This window comes from Ctenopharyngodon idella, chromosome 8 (assembly GCF_019924925.1).
Source record: "Ctenopharyngodon idella isolate HZGC_01 chromosome 8, HZGC01, whole genome shotgun sequence".
Taxonomy (NCBI): Eukaryota; Metazoa; Chordata; class Actinopteri; order Cypriniformes; family Xenocyprididae; genus Ctenopharyngodon; species Ctenopharyngodon idella.
In genome coordinates this window covers 24,161,584-24,185,526 of record NC_067227.1, presented here as the reverse complement: position 1 = coordinate 24,185,526, position 23,943 = coordinate 24,161,584, and the positions used below count along the sequence as shown (strand labels likewise).

Sequence of the window (23,943 nt, the reverse complement as noted above, 5' to 3'; positions counted from 1 at the left end):
CGTAAAGAAACAGTTCATACTCATACAAATGAAACAGATTGAGTACTTTCTTGAATTTATTTACTTAAAGACGAGTGGACACAATAAGATACAAATATTTAGAGTTCGGGATACTTAAGAATAACAATATAATGCAGTTAAATCTGAGACATACAAGAGGAGACTTTAAAACTACAACATACATCAGCCCGCTATTAAGCTAACATGCAAAAATCATTAATAAAAAAGGTTGAATGGTTTTGTATGTATATAAAAAAAACAATATAATACTAAAAAGAGTAGAACCACAATGATTTATTTTTCATAAAATCATTCTGGCACCCTCATTCCATTAGACAGAAATAACCCATTTGTTGTTTTCTTAAACTTGTAGTGTTGCAAAGGCACATTTGTACACATGCTTGTACATCTGGTCACAGCTCATGCCAAATACTGAAACCAACAAGCCCTTTGTAAATAATGAAAGAGGACAGACAAACTACATATTAGCTCTAAAATCATAATTAATATTTTGTTTGGTGTTCTAGATTGATTCTTGCCGTCGAAAAGGCACTAAAACTCTTTTTTCACATTGAAACGGTGACCGTAGCCTGTCTGATTCAGCACATCTATAACGGTCTGTTACGGTGAGCCAAACAAACCCTGGACAAAACATGTAAACAGACACTGGGAGGAAAAGGTCACAGAGGTGCTGTGTGCAGACAGGACTTGGAGTCGGGGTGGAGGGACAGATGTTAGTGTGTTCAGAACCACCAAAATGGTGTGTAGGTCCATGCTTTTATGGAGTGCGATGGTACAGTACTTAAAAAAAAAAAAAAAAAAAAAAAACATGCTAAGAACTAGGGAACACTGAGTTTAAGTAGTAACTAGATCTTGAACCACTTTTAAAGCTATAAAATGAGAGCAAGAGATGTAGCACCACCTCTTCATTTCTGAAGATGAGAAGAGTTATTGTTCTAATAAAGATATTCTGAGTAAATTAAATTTAATACGGGGCTTATGAGCCAACATCCACCCTAAACACGCCCAGATATACACACCTGAAATAATGGGACACTGCCAGCAGCATCAGATGTACAGACTACCGTAAACTGACATCAAAAGAGGAGAAAGAGAGAGGAAGACTATAATTCAGGCTGCCAGAAGAAGACGTTTCCATTTAAAGAACTATTTGGCTGTGTTTCCTACAGAAAACAGTGCGTGAATTGTTTATTTGCCACCCTCTGGGTTAAAAGTTGTAAAAGGGGAAGCAAAGTGTTTCATACTTTATAAACGGTTGTAGTGCAGTAATACCCTCTCCACCTGACTAAACACATCTATTAAGTGTTTTAGCTCACCTTTACGACAAGATCCAAGGTGCAATTCAGCTTCTAATTTCTTTTATCTTGTAAAAAATATACATGAAAAATATTAGATGACGAAAAGCTATAGAAAAAATGTCATAATTATGGAGCGTACAAAAGGACTTATTCCTCTCAACAGGCCTGTGGCTCAGGATTGCTGCACATTGGGACATTTCACGCACAGCCCCACAGTGCTAATGTGTCCGTCACAGATACAAGGCGGTTTCTTCTTGATCTGAGGCAGGTCAATGTCGCAGCCTGACCAGCAGGGGGCGCTAAGGGGACCAGTCGAGTCGAACTTTTCACAATCCAACAATTGAGAATTTGTACTAAGTAGATAAAGACTACTCTTTAAAAACATGAGAATTGTATCACAGGGATATCATAATCTGTATTCATTTCTTTTCAGTTAATGCAGCACAAACAGTATGAGTCATTATTAAAAGACTTGGACGATAAAGCGAGTTTAGTGTATCTGAAATTTTAGCTTAAGGACCAAGTTATACCATCTGTATGTCAGTCAACCGGTCGGTCAGTCAGTCAGTCCTGGAATGTGAAAGGTCGTCATTTCCCAAAGTTCCCTCCTTCAAAAATAAATCAATGTGTAAAAGTGCCAGAGTACAGGTACATTTGGATCAACGGCAACAATGTGGTGAGGATGAAGACCAAGATGATTCAACTGGCTCCTTTCTCCCTACCTCACTTCCCTCCAGCTTTCTCCCTTTCACTTTTTTTATTGCTCTTTCTCTCCCTCCCCCTCTTTTCCGTGACGGAGGTCACTTAGTGTGGCAGAGGAACGATCACCTCCACATAGTTGAGAGGGAAAAATCCGGATTGGCCACGCAGCATGCCTTCATACCAGTTTTCATCGATCTGATTGGTCAGAGTGATGATGTCACCTTCGTGGAAGCCCAACTCGCCTTCGTTTTCCGGCTCAAAGTCATAGAGAGCTTTACAGCACGGCTGCTCCGCTGCTGAGAGGACAGATGGAGAGATTTAATGACAATGGGATATTAAGGAGGGATTTGGGGAATGAGGAATATTAGTATTCAGCAGTAATAACAATAAAATATTATCAAACCAATGTCTGACATTCTAGACAAACACACAAGACAATGTTTAGAGTCCTAAAGAAATGATTTACTCTAAAATGTCTGGTTCAGGTTGTGTATACACACCCAAAAATAATTTTTGAAGAAAAAAAAAAGAAAAAAAAAAAGAAATCTATTTTGACATTTTTTTAAACTTTAATTTTGAATGAAAACCATTAAACAACAAATAAAATGTTTAAACACTAAACATTTTAAACACTTTCATAATTCGTAGCAGTGTTGTTTTCGGTTATTGAAATAAAGCTGAAATAAAATAAAATATCAATATTACATTAATGAAAACTTTAAACAGTTTATGTACCAACAGTTAGCCTTGGCTAGCTGAAGTACTAAAATTAATAAAACCGCAATAAAATTACAACATTAAAACAAACTAAAATTAAAATGAAAACCGACCAGCTGATACCAGCTAATTATAAATAATAAATGCTACTAAAATAAATTAAGATGTTTTTCAATTTCCTGCCAAAAAACATTTCCCAGTCCAGTCTGTCAAACCAAAGTCATGTCCTCAGTGAGCAGTGCCATTTATGTGCAAGTGTTTATCACACAGTTTTAATCTCACTACAACCGTTTGGGTTAGTACAAAGTGCTTTGTGTTAGTAAGGGGTCGGGTGGCAAAGCCTGGGTCTGTGGTCATGTGACAGGAGACCTCCAGTTTCAGTCTGTAGCAGGGGTTCACTCTGTTAGGTGGAGCAGCACTCTGTGCTCGAGGCCAACACACGTGCGCACATTCACACACAACACAAACACGGAGATACTTGTACAGTCTTCTTCTCTTACACACATAAACATCTTTCCTACCAAGCACACATCCCCCAACAAGACACTATGTAACCTGTAGTTTGCTGTATGTCAGTAAAATAAACTATCATCTAATGGAGAGCTGAACTTTGCATGTTGCAGACAAATACTTCCCTTATAAAATCATATTTTCACAGCTATGGGAACATCTACTATAGATGTAAATGATCTATGTAAGTAAAATAATTAAGATGCATTAGAGGAAATTATCATCAACAATAGTGGTATTACAGAAGACAAATTTGCTATGGTATATTTGCTTGCCACTTGGTTTTTGTTATTGTCTTTTTGTAGTTGTGCCACGTCTTAACTTTTAAAAACTTTTAACTTCCTCCCAACATTCCTAATCTGTTCTGCTCCATACAATTAGATAAAGGAAATCTAAGACAAATATACAAATTCAGGCTAAATATATATTTTTATTCTGATTAATTAGAAGACTCGCTAGGAAATGTGCAGTTTTGCACACTCCTACTTCCTAATTTTGTCTCCACCCCCAACACACATAAACACATACACTTTCCCATGCAAACACAAACAGAATCACACACTCTGACTCACGCAATCTGGGTTTCCATGTGGATATTCTGCCAAACTGGTGGAATGGCTCTGATGACGCAATGAGAAGAGAACACAGAACAGGGTCACTGGCTGACGAAGAGAGCAGCTGACAGCTGTCCATTAGGCCTGCCTATCCCGATACACGCACAGGCGGTCTCATCACACCCTGCCACCGGGCCGCAACCGCACAAAGCACAATGTGCCTTTCTCTCTCTAGTCCAAGGCATTTCCTCAATGTAATGAAGATCATCTATCCTCATTCAAGAATAGCTCAATTCCTCACGTTATACTGGCTACATAACAGGGGAAATGGGCATTTTATGACTTTGTTAAGCAAATAAAATGCCTGGTCTTACCTGTATTGCGCATGGGTGGAGCAGATGTTGGGGTGAAGCCACCGTTCGACTGTTCGTTGGTTTCTCCAAAGTCAATTACAGGCTTGGGCTTGGGCATATACTCTTTACGTGGACGTGACTGAGCATCTTTCATCCTGGTCGGTTAAACAGGAGTCATTTATTGCTTCTTTTGACAGAATCCAGAACAAACACACATGCTGTGCAAGGACACATGCTCACATACACACCTGTCTCTGAGTTTGTCAGAAAGTTCGTCCAGGATCTGAACAGCCTGTCTGTGGTACTGCAACTGAGACTCAACCAGTGACGACAGCTGGCTCACCTGCTCAATCTGCACAGGCGCACACACACACATTAAATATATAAAGATATATTGGTAACACTTTATAATAAGGTTTATTAGTAGTGGTTCAACGGATCACAAAACTCACGGTTCGGATCATATCACGGCTATTAAGTCACGGATCGGATCATTTTTCGGATCAGCACAAAAAAAAAAAGGGGGATGGAGGGTAACTTTGCATTTATTACTTAGCCCACTTTAACTACTTCGATACCACAGCAGAAACTACTAGTCCAACTAATACATTATTAAAGGCAAGTGAACAGACTGTAAAAAGAACAAATACTGTACACCAATTACAAGCATAGATAAATACAACATAAAGTTACAAATAAAGTATAAGGTCTAACTGTAGTATTAATTTTCGTGTACAGAAATGTAATAATTAAATGTAAAATGACACTGTTCACTGTATAAATTTAATATAGATTAATCTTCGTTAAAGCTGTGTTATGCTGTTTGATTTACATGACAGACAACAGCAGGTATTTATAGGTTGCTGTCACTTTAAGAGTAAGACCCTATGCACTCACACATCCGAAAGATACACATCCTAATTCTCACCTTGTTCAATTAAGACATAACCGAATGTGTTTACGAGAATACTTGCCGAGTGGGGTATTTTGACTGACATAATGCGTGTATGTGTCCATCCAAGTGCATTGAGGACACGAAAGAGAAATCAATTTGGAGTTTGCGAGCTATCTGAAACACGCCTCTCTCTCTCTCTCTCTCTCTCTCTCTGTGTGCGTGTGCAAGCCTTGTATGTATGTGCGTCTGTGCGCACCGATAACAGCGTGGCGTGCAATACCGAATTAAATCCTCTTTTGCCTCTTCTAGCGCTGGAATGGTTTTATATCTATTTAATGTGTAAACTAGCAAGACAAAACACGTGCAAATGATAACCTTTCACTCTATTGCGGTTAAACTTGCAATTAATCCGCAAATCATATGCGTCCCGAACCGTGGGGCTTGGTCCGTACGGATCACGGATCAAGGATCAACAACGATCCGTTTAACCACTACTAATGAACCTTATTGTAAAGTGTTACAGATATATTTATTTGTCACTTATGCATATCCACGCTTACAGTCACACTGAACAACCACAACAACGTTCATTAACAAACAGTCAAAAATAGTTAATGAGTAATTCCTGAGGCCTTGAGTTCACACAAGTCTCACTAGACTGCTGAATTTAGACTGGGGGCTCTGCTAGCGGTTCACACTAAACGTTTACTATCGTTTAAAACTGTACCATACAGTATCTTGTATTACTTTATATCTAGAGCTTGATGAGTTTAAAATAGTCTTTCCATAGAGTCCATTTGCCAATGTTTATTCCCTCATCAAGTTACTGTCATTTTGAACCAACAGAGGGCGCTCTGACATCTCCATAAAACATTAGATATAAGCTGCAGCCAAGAAGCAAGAGGATTTTTATCGTTTTGGCTGCACTACAGCTTTATTGGATTACCAACCTTTCTTGACCCCACTGATGGGCATTATGGGAGTTAAAAAAGGACAGGAAATTTGTGTCTTCAAAATTGTTAATTCTAAAGTGACAGTCTTTGCCAAAAGTTCTTAAAAAAAGAGACAGTGGAGTTGGTATAAAATCAGTAAGGCAATGTGTTACAGAAAAACACTTAATTATTCAGTGCTGTTAATAGGATTAGAACAATCCCCAGGACACACAAAAGCACAAAAACACACTGAATGAAGCATCAAGCTGTCAGATGGTAAATCCTTACATCAGTTTCCAGAAGGTTGTACATGCTGATCTCAGCCACCTCCTTAGATTCATGAAACTTCTCCAGCGCCTGCCTGACCTCTTCATCTGGAATTTTCCCCTGACGTTTCTTCTTATAGTCAAAATCCAGCCTGCGTCCTTCAAGCTTTTTCAAATGGTGCTGAGAAAGAGGGAAACTCTTTCAATATAACTGGTGTGGAATAGACCACATTAAATCATAGCAAAGGAAGTGAACTCTAAATATAAAATCTATTCCTCAAGGAGTACTTTATTTTACAGAGGATATTACTGGTCAAATCCTGATAAATACAATTAAAGTGCAGATTTTCACTTCTTGTAAATAGTCTAGCACAAAAAATGGGGCAGGGACAACGTTGTACCTTATCTACCCCTAAAATGTGCATATTATTACCTTAGAGCAGGGGTCGGCAATTAAGTTTGCCATTGGGCCAAAAAAAATTTCGCCACTAGATGGCGGGTCAGAACATAGTCAAAGGATAATTTAAATTAATTGATGAAAAATGCAACTAGAATTGCCTGTGACAGACTGTTCCAGTGTCTTTTGTAACTGGTAGTGAGCTGTTACTCTGTGTTAAATCCTGTAGTAGGACAGTCATTAACAAAAAGCCACATTCGTGTGGCAGTTTCCGGGTTTTACACTGGATAAATTAATAAAGTGGAGTAGTGACCTGGCAAGTATCGTCATTCACCAACTTACAACACAGACCGCCTTGCTAAAACATACATATGTGGGAGATGCGGAATGAATAAAAAATAACTAAGAGGACTTAAAATAAAAATAAAAGAGGACCTGAATAAGCCCATTAATAGCATGTTTGAGTCATGCTCTTAATGAACTATGTTTTATTTCCTCTTTCCATATTGTGAATAATGAATGTGTATCATTTTAATTTGCTTGTTACACAATGGAGCCTAATTTATTGTAATAATTATTTGACGTAGCCTACTTTTACACTCAGAATTATTCCTTGGCATCCTCACGTACTAAACTGCATTTATTTTAAATTGTTTGCGTGCTGGAGGTCCGCTTTTACGTTGTGTGCAGAGTGATGTTAACATTTAAGCTAGCTGGTGAGAGAAAATGGCACTATCAAAGAGTCTAAAGAGGAAAGTTGATAGCGAAAATAGGGCATTACAAAGAAGAATGAAAAGACAACTGTGCGTTCATCCTACCTAGTTTTGTGAATGCAAAGCCTGTGTGTCTTATCTGCAACAAAGTTGTCGCTGTTTTCAAAGAATATAACACTGTCTCTACACCGGACACGAGCGGCGCGATGCGACGCCTCAAATGATAACAGAACCCATTATAATCAGTAATATTGTCTACACTGGATGCAGTGCGGTGCGACGCGAGTCACGCGACACAACACGTTCCAAACAGTAAATGGATTCCCCGTTCTATTTCTGACATAGTTTAAGTGCTTTGCAACGGTCGGTTTGTGGCGTTCAGTGTAGACAGCTTTGAGCTTTTCGCGTCTGGTGTAGACACGGTGATAATAGACAGCACCAGTTTTGGCCCGCGGGCCGCCTATTGCCAACCACTGCCTTAGAGTAACAATATGTACCCTTAAGATACAACCATGAACCTTTCATGGGTACTGCTCCAGTGACAAGCTGAAAGATACAATATTTGCAAATTTTTTTCTGAGAGTGTGGGTATCACATAAAAACAGTTTCAATTATATAGGTATCTCTATATGCGTGTGTGAGACAGAGCAACTAAAGCAAACCTGTATCTCTCTTAGGTCCTTATCACACAGGCCTTGTAAAGGGTCGATGAAATTCTGTTTGACATCAATGTCCAAAGAATCCTTCACCTCTGCTAGTCTCTTCATACTTTCACCAACATCAACTAGCGCACCACCTACAGACACAAATGTGGTTGTTTTGTACGTTTGGTTAGCTGGAGAACTAAACAAAATCTGAGGTTTTAGAAGCTGCACACATTTTGTAAACCCACCAAAGTTTGTGTCCTCTCCGAGTTCTCTGCCATACTTTCCCATGCATTCTCCTAGCAGCCCCTCGGCCTGTGGATAACCTGGACTCTTCACCTGCCCTCTGATCTTAGACATAGTGTTTAACATAGAGAGCTTTGCACGAGATGCTGTGTGAGACAGACAGACAAGAGAGAAACAGAAAAAGAATGGAAAAGACACAGAGAGACATTTGACAATAATGACCAATTGTGTGGATCTGTTTTGACAGACAAAAATATGTACCAATCTTAGACAGCAAGCTAAATAAAAGCTCCAGGGATGTCTTTGGTATTACCTGGATTGGGCTGCAGGTACTCTGATGTTTTAGAGATGACTTCTACCACAGCTTTATTTGTCACATCTACTTTCTACAGAAACACAGAGGGGAGGTCAATGCACAGAGAACACATGTACAAGCAACACTACAAGCAAGACACAACCAACACAGAATAAAAAGATAAAATGGCTTTTTTTTATAACATGTAACAATAAGAATAGAGTCTTAGTAATGAACATCTAAAAATAAAATCACATTATGCTGCACTCTGGAATGTTTCTGACTCTTGATTCTGATCCCAGCATTCCATGGTCAAATATGTTGCTATAACAATGCTAAAAAAGTACATTTGACAGTTGTCTAAGGAAATCAATCTCCTTGAAATGGCTTTTGAAGCACTGAAGTCTCTTTCTTCTCACATCATAAGACCATTTCAACAAATAAATATTTCATGTTCATTTATTGATTTATCAGGTAAGCATCTGTGAAAAGCAGGATAATATAGACTCAACTGGTCATTATTTCAAAATAAACCCTTTCAGCATAATACATGTCCTCATGCTTATTTTGCAATGTTAGCCAGCAGACTTTACTTTATGCCTTCTTTATCAAAGTTTCTGTATTGAATATCCATACATAAGATCTATCAGGCTACTGTTCTTTAAAGGGTTAGTTCACCCAAAAATAAAATTTCTGTCATTACTCACTCACCCTCATGTTGTTCCACACCTGTAAGACTTTCATTCATCTTCAGAACACAAATTAAGATATTTTTGATAAAATCCATAAGGTTTTTTATCCCCCATAGAAAGCAACATAATTACCACATTCAAGGTCCAGAAAAGTAGTAAAAACTTCATTAAAATAGTCAACATGACTACAGTGGTTCAACCTAAAAGGGGGGGTCTAATGCTATTTCATGCATTCTGACTTATTTACACTGTTAAAGAGTTGGATTCTCTTGCTAAACATGGCCAAAATTTCAAAAAACGAGTTGGACATATGACGGAGTATTTCTGTGCCAAATACACCCCTTCAGAGTTTGTACAAGTTTTGAAGCTTTACGGATCTTTTGTTTCGAATCAGTGGTTCAGAGCGTGTATCAAACTGCCAAAGTCACGCCCCCCATTGGTGAACCATTGAAATTTCAAAACACTTTGAAATGACGTAACGAAGCCTCGTTTACTGAAATCATGTGACTTTGGCAGATTGATACATGCTCCGAACCACTGATTAGAAACAAAAGATCCGTAAAGCTTCGAAGCTTCATGAAGCAGTGTTTTGAAATCGCCCAACACTAGATATTGTTGAATAAAGTCACTATTTTGTTTTTTTGGTGCACAAAAAGTATTCTCGTCGCTTCATAACATTAAGGTTGAACCACTGTAGTCACATGAACTTTTAAATATGTCTTTAGTAGCTTTCTGGGCATCTGAAAGTGTTAATTATCTTGCTGGCAATGCAGGCCTTACTGAGCCATCGGATTTTATCAAAAATATCTTAATTTGTGTTCAGAAGATGAACAAAGTTCTTACTGGTGTGGAACGACATGAGGGTGATTAATTAATGACAGAATTTTCATTTTTGGGTGAACTAACCCTTTAAATACATTTGTTTAGCTGACCATCGATAGCTTCGCTACACAAAAGCTGCACGTGCTCGTGACTCTTTAGCTTCGCCCACGGCACGCCTCCAGGAGCTTGGCTGTTTTCGGAAAGACTCGGAACAGCGTATCGTCTTTTATAAATCTAATAAAACTAAAGACTCTTCGGAGATATGAAGGATGCTATACTACTCTATAGGTACTCAAGATTAACCGAAACTGTGTGTGTTATGTACCCTTTAATGTTATGATGCAACAATACCTTTTGTGCGCAAAAACAAAACAAAAATAATGACTTTCTCTTCTCTCCTGTCATTCTCCTATGCTGTTTGGAATGGCATGAGGGTGAGTAATTAATGACAGAAATGTAATTTTTTGGTGAAATGAACTAACCCTTTAAGTCATCTTTATTTGCTTGTATTTTATTAAACCATCTACAAAAATCTGTAATTACAGAGGAACTGAATGAAGATCTGTGAAGCTAATCAAGAGGTTAGTGTCAGAACAAAGTTAAATGTATAACATTGAGCAGTGTTTTCAGGAGACCTGATGACACCACTCATGTTTAGAGGACAGGATTATTAAAATCAGATTTCAGCCTAAGACACTGCAGTGAATAAACATTTCAGATAATTATAAAACAAAAAATCCTGGATCACTACAGCCACACCACTTTCACTTTGTAAATGAAAGAAACTTTCCAGAAAAACACAGGTGTCGAAAACCTCACTGATGGATGTGTGGGACAGAGGTTGAGGCTTTGAATCACTTTATGTGTTTAAATCAATGTTTTTTGAAAGACTGTTGGCTGTGGTGTGGGAAAATACTCTCCACTTACTCTCTCCAGGTCCTTGAACTCCTCATCCAGTTTAGTTCCCTCAGCACCGCCAACCTTCTCGCTCACCATCTGACACAGAGAGAGAAGCCCTTTTTAAACCAGTATGACTATATTAAAATTAGAGCTGAATGATATTAGATAAATTGAGAATGAAATTATTATTTTTTTTTTTTAAATAGAGATCACGATTCTTCCACGATTCTGAACATACAACTAAACAAAATAACATTCAAGTCAATTCCACTTTCCCTCCACCTCTGTATTCCTCACAACATATAAACTGCAGAAAATGGCTAACTTTCACAAGGAACTCATTTTAGCACTGTACACATGTAAATCCAATTAGCCCTCCCTGCAACTCATTTCTCTTGTGCTCGCTTATTGGCAGGGATAATTTTTCCCTCTGTACTTCCATAGCTTTCATTCTTAATACTTAAAATAGCTCCAATACTACTATTTATTCTCAGGAAAATCACTGTGAATATTATACATTATATTATGCATTACTTGACTACATCAAAAACACCAGTGGTATTAAACTAAAACAAAAAACTCTGTGTGAACCTGTGTCTGCCACAACAGTTGTTATTCTCAGGACTTGTAACACATGTTGCTCATCTCACTCAGTGTTTATGTCCTGAGCATGCAACAGAGAACCAAAGACAGTGATCGTGCAACTGTTGAAACAAGGCCACATGTTAAAATTCAGTCCTCACTAACATATGTTGTTCATTTTATTGCTGTTCTTGACCCTAACTGGAGTAAGCATATATTGCCACATGGAAAGCGCTGGATGTTTGTCATATCACGTCATATGAACATTAATCATGAACACATGTAATTTTATGGTGGTAACTTACAACACTGAGAAGTTCATTTTGTGTTTTGGCTATTTCTATGGTTGTGTTAAAGATTATTTATCTATAACCACCAGTTTCCTTGAGTTTTTCCTCTTACTCTATACTGTAAGCATTTTCTACGGTCTAAACATGGACATCTAGTTTGTGAACAACACACTCCAAATGGTCTGATCATGATTTAAAAAGACTTTTTCTCAAAACCATTAAAAATACACTATGGGAGGTACTTGCAACATCTGCTGTATAGATTACCGCAGACATCTCTTTAAGACTTCTCTTGCTGGTAGAGAAAAAATTCAATGCAATTAAAATTATTTATACTAGGGCAGTCTATTGAATTAATAACATTTGTAATTTAAATGTAATAATCACAATTATTTGCAAAATATTTGCTGACCAAAGCCACCAAATTAAGATAATTCAAAGACATGCCATTATTGTGGCAGAAAAAAACTGAATAGATATAACAGACAGGGCCTTTAGAAGACAATAAATTGTTGCTTTCACATCATTCAACGCAAGCCTATTAAGTCTGCAATATTTTTAAATTGTTAGTTTAGTGTATATATGCAGATTGATGTAAAAAAAAAATCACAATAAATTAATGTGTTAACACCACCACCATGCACAAGAGCAATCATGAACCACTCGATACAATTGTATCAAAATGAATAACAGTTATTTTAAGCCAAAGACATCAGCACAGAACACTCCATTACAACCATGTTTGACATTCAGGTGTCGGCTTGCAGTGACCTTTTCACTCCTCTATATCCTCCAAGCATGTTTGCATATTTGTGCAATTCAGTTTGTTTGGCAGACCAGGGCATGAAGAAAACTAATTAATAATTAACCAGTGTTTTGTGGCAAGTCAACCGGCATGTCCAAATGTCACCAATATGTTGAGATGGTAAAGACACTGGATAGAGTTAACGCTATAAACTAGGTGGAAAACATGATACGGCTTAGATTAAGGCCACAGATAAAGACTGACGTGTTCAAGTTCCCATCAATTTAACATTTAAATGACGGCAATATTATCAGTTCCACCTTTCTATTTAAAAACTACTTAAAATCCAATTTTGTAAACAATCTTGTGGTAATAAGGGAATTAATATACAGAACTACATTTACTGATACATTTTGAATACTTTAATTAGGGCTGTCAACTTTAACACATGCGATTAATTCAAATCATTAATTAACACATGAAATTGCGTCATTAACATAATTTACGTCACACAGTTAGATTATCTTAGAAGTCAGGAGTTTATCACACTGATGGCGCAAGAACCTGTAACCCTATAGGCGGAAATTTCTATTCTAACCCTTTAACATGATTTCGCTTCTCTGTTTGCGATCAGATCATTTTAATCTGTTAAACTCCGGGAAAGTTTTCAGTTCAATGATCCAGTAAGCGAATTCTTTCAAACAATACAGTCCAAAACAGTGCTAATGTAAAGAAAACCAGGCTGATTACATCAGAGATGGCAGGCTAACGGAATAGAAACTCATATTGCATTTTCATTGAATTATTCACTCCAATGTGTGTTTCGCTTTAAAACATGAGCTCTGTCATATTCTGCGAGCCCTCACGCATCGTGCTGTGTGAAATACAGACTGAACAGAATGTCAAAACATCCCACCGCTATATGTCCAGATGATACGCAAACTATGTTTCTCGGCTGGATAAAAACAAACCAGCGACTTGCTAGTAAAGTTTAGATGGATGAGGATTACAATCAAGGTAAAGACGATTGCGTGAGCCCGTTATATTGATGTGCAAACAAATTGTGTAAGTGCGCTCTCGATGCACTGATAATCGCACACTGTATTTTTGTACACATTTCAGTACATTAACATTGTTTGCACACACATTCAGGATGTTTTGATTTGTCATGTGTATGTTGCTGTGTTTAGTAATTCTGAATTGATCTGTGTACAGTAGTAGGAAGCCTATATGAAGTCAGGTCAAGGCGGTTGGTGGTTTAGTTTTTTTTTTTTTTGGCATCGCCATGTGGTCCTGTTCGGTATCGCAACTTGACTTGTCTAAAATGTAAACAAGCTCTTTGCTGTTGTACTGTACACTATACAGTGCAAAAACTTAATGTTTTTTCTTTCATGGGTGCTTTGATGTGCATACATTTCTTAATTATATGGACATTCATTATATCATTTGGTTATTTGGTGTCCTTTTTTGGGATAACACCTAAATTTATTTTGAAAAAGCTTGCGGAAAATATAGTTATGTGAGAATCACCATTCAAACTGATGGCAAAATGAATGTGTTAAACAAGATAAATATGTATGTTTAATTTCATGCTAAGGGTGCGATAAAATGCAATTAAAAATTTTAATCTATTGACAGCCCTACTTTTAATGTTTTTGAAAGACAGCTCTTATGCTCACCAAGACTGCATTTATTTGATCAAAATTACAGTAAAAACAAAAATATTGTGAACTGTTTTCTATTGTAACATATTTTAAAATGTAATTTATTCCAAAGCTGAATTTTCAGCAGTCATTAGTCTTCAGTGTCACATGATCCTTCAGAAATCAAGATTTTTTTTTTCAAGATTCTTTGATGAATGGAATAATGGCATTTATTTGAAATATACTTTTTTATAACAATGTGAAAGTCACTTTGATCAATTTAATGCACCCCAAGCCTCATCTGACGCATATTACAGAAAATGTATAATCAAAAAATTCAAAGAGACACCAGAAGACCATTTGTTCTGTAATAATCTCAATCGGACACTCCCGCAACAAAACTGTACAGCTCAGTCAGCTGGCAACATGACTATGTATATTTATGAGTGAAAGAGGCCTTAACAACAGATAAAGAGATAATACAGAGGCTCAGCTCTGTCACACACTGCTGATAAAGAATGCGAAGTACTTCTAACTTTGACACAAATACGCACACACACAAACAGCCGGCCACATAGCCGAAGCAGACCCAGCAGGCGAAGACTGAAACCAAGACCACACTTCATAGATAATGCTATGCTTGTGAGTCTAATGAAGAGAAGAATGCATGACTCTAAGTCAACTGCTACAGAGACAACACAGGAATTTCAGAACTATCCCTCTTACACAATCCTCCTCACACAACAAAACAAATGTCAAGTAAATAGTACTAGGTACACACCTGATCGATTAGTCTAGTCTAGTCTGTTTTCAGTTGATGAATGAACAGAACATGTAGCGCGCCTCCCATCCAATAATTCACAATAATCTTTGGGCTTTGTTACTTTTGATATGAAGCAAAGTCTCAGATTTCAAATGATGTCCATCTTATTACGAGATTCAAAAATTAAGTTTTGGCGCTGTTTAATGTGGCGTGACAGATCGCTTTAGCGCCTCAGTTAAAGAGAAACGGCAGCACGGAGCGCATGTGAACATCCTCTCCTCCGCTTTAATACCAGTTACAGTGCGAAATAAACGTGACTAAACATCTCAAGGTATGTTAAAATATACAGTACAACTTACCGAAATCCGTATCATGTCTCATGTAATAGCACAATCAGTGTTTCAACCGAGGAAAGACGTCAATAAAACAGCTTGTAAACAATGTCACGTAACGTCACATTTACCTCAGAAAAACATATTCATTGACCATAAACTCATTAGTCAGCTAGAAAAATTAACTATAGAGAGCAGCATTCTGATAAATATAGCTATGCACTGTTACATATTCATTATAATGTTCTTCAATATTTAATGCATGTTTAAATAACTCATTTATGCCAGCCACGATTTAAATGTTTATATTTTAAAAAAAAAACCCCGAATTAGAGTAGAAATATGATTATGTAATTCTAAACTTTATTTATTATAAAAAAAGCATAATTGAGTGTAATTTAAGTGTTTGTATATAAATAAGTTAATTTTAACCTTTAATATTATAGTAAAGTAGTAACAACTGACTCCCATGTGTAGTTTACAGCATTAGTTGAGATTTTTTTCCTCTAGAAAATTTGCCATGTGAATAGAAATCAAATTGAATCGTGAAAACTGTGTCAATACCCAGCCCTAATGCCCAGACAACTAGAAGGCATGATTTCTCACAGAAGTGTAAACGACATGTCTCAATTAAACCATTGCTGTTGTAGTAGCATCTCAAGAAGCCTGACACAACAACACTGGCGCAACCAATGGCTGGTGCAACCAAAACCAAAATCTGTTTGTCTGACCAGAGGAAGTGTTCAGGAGACCTGTATGAAAACAGTTCACTGTTTTTTTTTATGCAGTGGTGCAGAAATTACGACTTTATATAACTGGCACATTCCCGCTATTGCTGTAATCTCATGTGAGGTATGGGTTGCTGGAGAGGAGGGATTATTGCCCCGCCCTTGCAGTGCAATACATCGATTCTCGATACATTCAATGATTCTGGATCGATTCTGATATTTTCCCTCTCGAATCGATTTTGAGTTTTAACAGCAGATGGCACTCTACAGGTGCTGGTCATATAATTAGAATATCATCAAAAAGTTGATTTATTTCACTAATTTCATTCAAAAAGTGAAACTTGTATATTATATTCATTCATTACACAGAGACTGATATATTTCAAATGTTTATTTCTTTTAATTTTGATGATTAAAACTGACAACTAAGGAAAATCCCAAATTCAGTATCTCAGAAAATTAGAATATTGTGAAAAGGTTCAATATTGAAGACACCTGCAGCCACACTCTAATCAGCTAATTAACTCAAAACACCTGCAAAGGCCTTTAAATGGCCTCTCAGTCTAGTTCTGTAGGCTACACAATCATGGGGAAGACTGCTGACTTGACAGTTGTCCAAAAGACGATCATTGACACCTTGCACAAGGAGGGCAAGACACAAAAGGTCATTGCAAAAGAGGCTGGCTCTTCACAGAGCTCTGTGTCCAAGCACATTAATAGAGAGGCGAAGGGAAGGAAAAGATGTGGTAGAAAAAAAGTGTACAAGCAATAGGGATAACTGCACCCTGGAGAGGATTTTGAAACAAAACCCATTCAAAAATGTGGGGGAGATTCACAAAGAGTGGACTGCAGCTGGAGTCAGTGCTTCAAGAACCACTACGCACAGACGTATGCAAGACATGGGTTTCAGCTGTCACATTCCTTGTGTCAAGCCACTCTTGAACAACAGACAGCGTCAGAAGCGTCTCACCTGGGCTAAAGACAAAAAGGACTGGACTGCTGCTGAGTGGTCCAAAGTTATGTTCTCTGATGAAAGTAAATTTTGCATTTCCTTTGGAAATCAGGGTCCCAGAGTCTGGAGGAAGAGAGGAGAGGCACACAATCCACGTTGCTTGAGGTCCAGTGTAAAGTTTCCACAGTCAGTGATGGTTTGGGGTGCCATGTCATCTGCTGGTGTTGGTCCACTGTGTTTTCTGAGGTCCAAGGTCAACGCAGCCGTATACCAGGAAGTTTTAGAGCACTTCATGCTTCCTGCTGCTGACCAACTTTATGGAGATGCAGATTTCATTTTCCAACAGGACTTGGCACCTGCACACAGTGCCAAAGCTACCAGTACCTGGTTTGAGGACCATGGTATCCCTGTTCTTAATTGGCCAGCAAACTCGCCTGACCTTAACCCCATAGAAAATCTATGGAGTATTGTGAAGAGGAAGATGCGATATGCCAGACCCAACAATGCAGAAGAGCTGAAGGCCACTATCAGAGCAACCTGGGCTCTTATAACACCTGAGCAGTGCCACAGACTGATCGACTCCATGCCACACCGCATTGCTGCAGTAATTCAGGCAAAAGGAGCCCCAACTAAGTATTGAGTGCTGTACATGCTCATACTTTTCATGTTCATACTTTTCAGTTGGCCAAGATTTCTAAAAATCCTTTCTTTGTATTGGTCTTAAGTAATATTCTAATTTTCTGAGATACTGAATTTGGGATTTTCCTTAGTTGTCAGTTATAATCATCAAAATTAAAAGAAATAAACATTTGAAATATATCAGTCTGTGTGTAATGAATGAATATAATATACAAGTTTCACTTTTTGAATGAAATTAGTGAAATAAATCAACTTTTTGATGATATTCTAATTATATGACCAGCACCTGTAGGCTGGTTTTTAACCGCATACAAATGCTCACGAAGAAGACTGCTGGACAGCGACCGTGCGTTCGGCTGAGTCATGTAAGTGGTTAAATATACTTGCACCTCGGCTCAGAATGCTTTTATGACGCAAGATTAATGTAAACACAGCCCACTGCGAACACCTTTGTAATTCGCTTAAACCTTTCAGAACTATATGAATTATTATTTTAGGTTTAAGTGGTGTATGTAAAGAAACTGGAAGCAAGCAGAGCATGAGTGTTCTAAAGCACGTAGTGCCATTTGCTGTTTAAAAACTAAGCTCAGAATCGATTCGGGAGAGAATCGCGATACATCGGAAAATATAAGAATCGTTCCAAATTATTTGTATCGAAAATCGAGAAACGATGTATTGTCCCAGCCCTAGTGCACATCATCGGAGAGGTCATTGCGAGGTGGAAGGAAAGTTAAAGGGGTCATATGATGCTTTATACATTTATTTATACATATTCTATATAACAAAGAACACTGATCCAGACCTGCCTAAAACACTTTGTTCGAAGTCCAGATATTACTTCCTCAAATGTCTATGTCACAATGTGAAATATTAGCATAATGCCCGCCCAAAGGCATGCGCAAAGGAGTAAGACGTGGCTTCAGGGAATTGCTCTCATGTCGCGGAGATGAAATGGGAGGTCTTTTCTTCCCTATTGTAGAGCTACCCTCGACTAAAGATTTTTCTAGTCGACTAGTAGTAGTTCATTTAAGACATATCACACATTTATATTAATGAGGCATAAATCGTAAGAATGAGCCTTTAATTGCCTACATAATACATAGCCTAATCAGCGCACATAAAGCTTACCACAGCGCACTGGCAAACATAATGATTAGGAGTGTATCATGAAAAAAACATAAGGAGACTGTCTAAACATTTTAATAATTTAATGATAATGTTTTCTGGGTTGTCAGCTGCAGAGATTAAGTCTACGATGCTGACTCGTCATCTATGCAGTAGTGGATGCACCTATATATACATGTTTAATACAGATTACATAATCTGAGAATATTTATTTTCCATTTGAATTGGTTTGATTAAAAGTAGACATTTCAAGATTTCTATAGATATATTTCTTGTGTCTGTGAGGGAAGTATATACGCTGAGTTTCGGTCATTTTTTTTGTTACGTGCTCAAGTTCACTAAGACCGAGACGGCACATCCTGATTGTTTTCATTATTTTACAAAAGCACATTTTGCTGTTATTGTGAGTTTACATGAATAAAAATAGACCCTTTACAATTTGCAATACACTTATCTGAATGACCAAAATGACGGAGTATTTTAAGTTAAATGCAAGTGATCGCACCGGCGCCTGTATGCCATGCAGTAAGTGCGGATATGCACCTAATAATATGGATGCATGTATATGTGCCAAATAATAGCGCACGTTTATCTAGGACTAGACTAACAGCGAGCAATAAGCCATATTTGAGGTCAGTGAATGATAGGTGAATGCTTGGATTTCCTGCCGTTAATGATCTCTCCTTCACAGACTGCGTGACTTCACCACTACCAGTGAAGTTTTTTTTCTGCGACTAACCGACTAATAAAATCTTGGTCAACCAAGCCTCTTCTAGTCTTGTCAAATGGAGTGATATAGTAAGGATGGGGGCATTGTATTGCAATACCAAGCTAAAAGAAAACAGACACTCTTCTGCATATTTTAACACATTGTAACCTCTAATTAGGTCTAAATGCACCCATAAAGTGACGCTGATTATTTATTAAAGCTGTCAAAAATATTAAATATGGAAATGACTGCAAGTTAGCACAAGACCAACAATAAAAAATACAAAGCAAGCAGTTTATAACTCTACCAAGGCATGACAGTAAACAATAGCACAATTTATCTTTGTAAATATTCAGAAACAGTTAAATACAGCAAGGAGAAAAACACACAGAACACTTTTAAAGTCAGAATAGCAGGCTAAGCTAGCTAGTTCTATGGAAGAAAACAACAGAAAAAAGTAACTCGCAAACCTGGCTGGCTTTGTAAAACTGCTTCTTTTAGCCCGCAACATTTATCTAGGACTAGGCTAACAGCGAGCGATAAGCCATATTTGAGGTCGATGAATGATAGGTGAATGTTTGGATTTCTTGCCGTTAACAATTTCTCTCTCACAGACTGCATGACTTTGAAGTTTTTTTTCTGCGACTAACCGACTAATAAAATCTTGGTCGACCAAGCCTGTTCTAGTCGACTAACGGTTAGTCAATTATTATGTGGTAGCCCTACCTTATTGTGACATATCAGAATGAAACGGCATCTCAAACAAGAAAAAATGTAGGGCAGGACTTGATTTTGTCCATCAGGAATTGATTGGATCATCATCGTTTGCTATTGTTCTGATCTAATGTGAGTAACAGGTTGTCCCATGTTTATATTCCATAAAAAACAAGAATTGTCGATTTTGGTTTCATGCCGAATTCAAAGATTACAAGGGCACATGAATAAAAAAATAAATTAAAAAAAACTTTGCATGGATGAATAATTTTGTATAAACATTGCAATATTTTGATTTCATGATAACTATTTCAATGGGGAAGAAAACATATCATTAAAAAAACAGATTTCTCCAAATAAAGCATTTTACAAGTTTTAGAAATGTATAATGTCCCTGTCCAATGTTCACTGCAGCAAGCACATCAGATTCTCTACCAGAAAGGCTATGCTGTGATAAGACGTGTTATCTATCACATTAGTCATTCTTATTCTTACAGTTTTAGTGTGTTCTTCTAATGATTACCTTTTGGAAACAAGGCTGCAGAATTCTGCTCAGAAACAAGCCAAATGCAAAACATTTCCTGATGCGTACATTAAAAAAAACACACAATCTCAAAGTAGCTCAAACAGTTCTGCGGACAGCACACCAAGAGGAAGACTGGACTGAGGGTGTGACTGGTGTCGGAGTTTGTCTTTTGGCAGGGTGTCCGGCCTATGTCAAGTATTGATTACTGTGGAATGCTGGCATGAGTTCTCTGCAGCACTGCAGTCCAATAAAAAGAGCCAAGCAGAGCAGGCGAAAGTACCCCAACCCCCATTAGAGTTGCATGATTCATACTCCGCTTCTCAGGCCCAAACACTGGCCATTTTCCTCTGCCCTGCTGTACTCCTCCACTCATGTAGACCCCCCACTGGGGATCTGAGCATGTTCCTGACAGGAAATTGGTCAACCGATTGTCCCTTCCTGCTGAGATCAGCGAACAGGGACAGAGATGCTCTGCTTCCCCTACATCTGTGACCATGTGCCCTAAGGAAAACACAACCACTGGCAACGAGAAACTAACAAATTGACAAAAACACATTAAGTCTTGAGTTAATTACATTATGAACCACAGACAAAGAACCTCCTCAACACCACCAGAATGCAAGAGCAGCCAAAATCAGGGAGAACTTTTCCTGATAACACATTTGATTGTCTTCAGAGGGTCAAAGTGAGACTTTTTGCACATTTAAAGCCAACACACTGCCGGCTGCGAGCCCACGCTCATGTTATGTTTCACTTTTGCCATTCCCAACATAATAACAAGACAGTATTTAGCCAAACTAGAAGAGCAAGCTTTAGTAAAGCTTTTCTGGCCAGTTATATTGAAACTAAATTTTCTGAGTTTTTGCTGTTATGCAGTACACTTTCATGCTCTCTTCATAATATATTGGATGGACACCATATTAGTCAGTTTTCTTTTACCATTTATCATCACATTTTTATGAAAATAGGGGTGAATTTTAAGTAATTTCTCTACTTTGATGAAGCTGATACTGTGAACTTAAGAGAATAAATGTACATAAAATATTTCAGGTGTTTCTTCATTCTTTACTGGCTATAATCAAATTGTATCAAACAAAATATGTGTTCTTGTTAGTAGTGTTTTATTTGATAATTCATTTATAGTTTTCTGTGTTCTAATTTTCACTTCTCATCCTGTTAGAGTGTTGTAATATCACATTAATTTAATAAACATCATTTCGTTAATGACATTACATTCGAGGAAAAGACAAAAGTAAAGTAAAGGAAAAATATAAGCACAAATATGCAATGTGATTAATTCTAAGATGTTTTGTAGTACTGCTTTTGTTCTTCCTATAAAAAATTCAATCCTGTTTGACAAAATTACAAAGACTGGCATAATAATATCTGAACTTTCAATTCCTCGCTGAGCAATGATAAACTATTGCTTGTTATTTTCATCCTGTAATGAATTCTCATAATTTCTAAATTTTTCAGTCTGCGAATTGTCTTGCCATTGTTTAAATAAGTAATAATTAATACAGCTGAAGAACCCGAGCTTGACCAAAACATATTTTTGAAACCTTGTCATACACTTCTATAGAAATACTTTCCATGCTTTTAGAATATTCAAATCAGTATATTTTATTTATTTTTAACCCACTGACAAGTTACATGGCTGACTTTTGCTCATTTGTAAAAGGAAAGCCAGTGTGACAGTGTCACATTTTCCAAATACATATTGCCAGCATAAAGTTTGAACAATAGAAACGAGAGAGATACAAACACAAAATCCATAGAGGACGTGATTGTCCAACAGATGCCAATAAAGGGAACTGCGGTAATCTTGGGTAAACCTGATACTGCAGTATATTCTTGGTATATTTCTAGACAGAATTTGCATATACATGTAGATATTTTAAATAACCCCGTTTCGTGAGTAGACCATAAGCATATGCTCAGTGCAAAATCGTTCATTTTACTGCAGTAAACGTGGCAAATGGAGTGATATAGTAAGGATGGGGGCGTTGTATTGCAATACCAAGCTAAAAGAAAACAGACACTCTTCTGCATATTTTAACACATTGTAACCTCTAATTAGGTTTAAATGCGCCCATAAAGTGACGCTGACTATTTATTAAAGCTGTCAAAAAAATTAAATATGGCAATGATTGTAAGTTAGGATAAGACCGACAATAAAAAACACAAAGCAAGCAGTTTATAGCTCTACAAAGGCATGACATTAAACAATAGCACGATTTATCTTTGTAAATATTCAGAAACAATTAAATACAGCAAGGAGAAAAACACACAACACACTTTTAAAGTGCAGAATAGCGGGCTGAAGTTTAGCGCAGCGTTAGCAGGCTAAGCTAGCTGGCACAGCACTGCGGTTCAATGGAAGAAAACAACAGAAAAAAGTAATTTGCAAACCTGGCTGGCTTTGTAAAACTGCTTCTTTAAGCCCGCCACGGACATCTTCAAGGCGTAATCCCCTTTTCTCGACGAAAAAAAAAGACTTGTAAAGTAGCTTTAATACTGACACAACAGTGTGACAAAAGTCAACGGTCGCTGAGTGAAATATAAAACTCAAGTCCTCAGATAAACGAGAAACGACACCCACTCCACAAAAAAATATTCCAGGTGGCTGCTGGGAAAGGTTTGATCAAGTTATGATATTAATTGTTCTTCTGGTGGTTTTCTACTAAAATGTGACTTTAATACGGTTAATAGTCCATCCACCGCATTTGTAAGTCTTGAGAACTAGCGGTTTCCTGCGCAACGCAAGCACATTCCTAGCGCGAGCGGAGAAGCGACTGGAAAAGGGAAGGGAACCGCAGCGCCTACTACCGCTCAGGACATGTACTGCATCCATAACGCAAGTGCTTCTATTGACCAGATGATGGAGCCAGACGTCTATTTTAGAGGAGTTCTACAAAAAGGCTGATAGTTTATTAAATACTATGCTGAGATGATCTTGTGCTTTCTGAGCACAGCATTTTTCATTAGAACTAATGCAATTATAAACACGTACATGTACATAAACATATGTACACTACTGTTCAAAAGTTTGGGGTTCTATTTGAATGTTCTTGAAAGAAGTATCTTATGCTCATCAAGCCTGCATTTATTTCAGATCAAAAATGCAGTAAAAACAAAAATATTGTGAAATATTATTACAATTAAAAAAAAAAAAAATGTTTTCTAAATATTTTTGAAAATAATTTATTCCTGTAATGGCAAAGCTGAATTTTCAGCA

The 23,943-nt window shown here is 37.4% G+C and overlaps 1 protein-coding gene across 5 annotated transcripts; it reads right to left on the bottom strand.

The window, feature by feature from the left end:
- Nucleotides 1–43: 43 nt before the first annotated feature.
- On the bottom strand, nt 44–23,536 carry sh3gl1b (SH3-domain GRB2-like 1b). 5 transcript variants are annotated; one of them, XM_051902028.1, is made up of 10 exons: nt 23,118–23,536; nt 10,985–11,053; nt 8,562–8,634; nt 8,251–8,394; nt 8,021–8,154; nt 6,271–6,429; nt 4,404–4,507; nt 4,177–4,310; nt 3,821–3,868; nt 44–2,317 (listed from the first exon to the last, which is right to left on the bottom strand). In XM_051902028.1, the coding sequence occupies exons 1-10, from the start codon at nt 23,160–23,162 to the stop codon at nt 2,124–2,126; spliced, it is 1,104 nt and encodes a 367-aa protein (XP_051757988.1). In that variant the 5' UTR covers nt 23,163–23,536; the 3' UTR covers nt 44–2,123. The 5 variants fall into 5 exon arrangements, with proteins under 5 accessions (XP_051757988.1, XP_051757989.1, XP_051757991.1 ...); XM_051902029.1 differs by having other exon boundaries at nt 44–2,314; XM_051902031.1 differs by lacking the exon at nt 23,118–23,536 and adding an exon at nt 19,936–19,982.
- Between the last annotated feature and the right edge of the window lie 407 nt (nt 23,537–23,943).

Coding starts and splice junctions, on each gene's coding strand:
- sh3gl1b (XM_051902028.1), bottom strand. CDS start 23,162: ATGTCCGTGGCGGGCTTAAAGAAGCAGTTTTACAAAGCCAGCCAG. Junction 8,395..8,561: donor GTACCTGCAGCCCAATCCAG/GTAATACCAAAG, acceptor TGTCTCACACAG/CATCTCGTGCAAAGCTCTCT. Junction 2,318..3,820: donor CACATGGAAACCCAGATTGC/GTGAGTCAGAGT, acceptor CTGTCCTCTCAG/CAGCGGAGCAGCCGTGCTGT.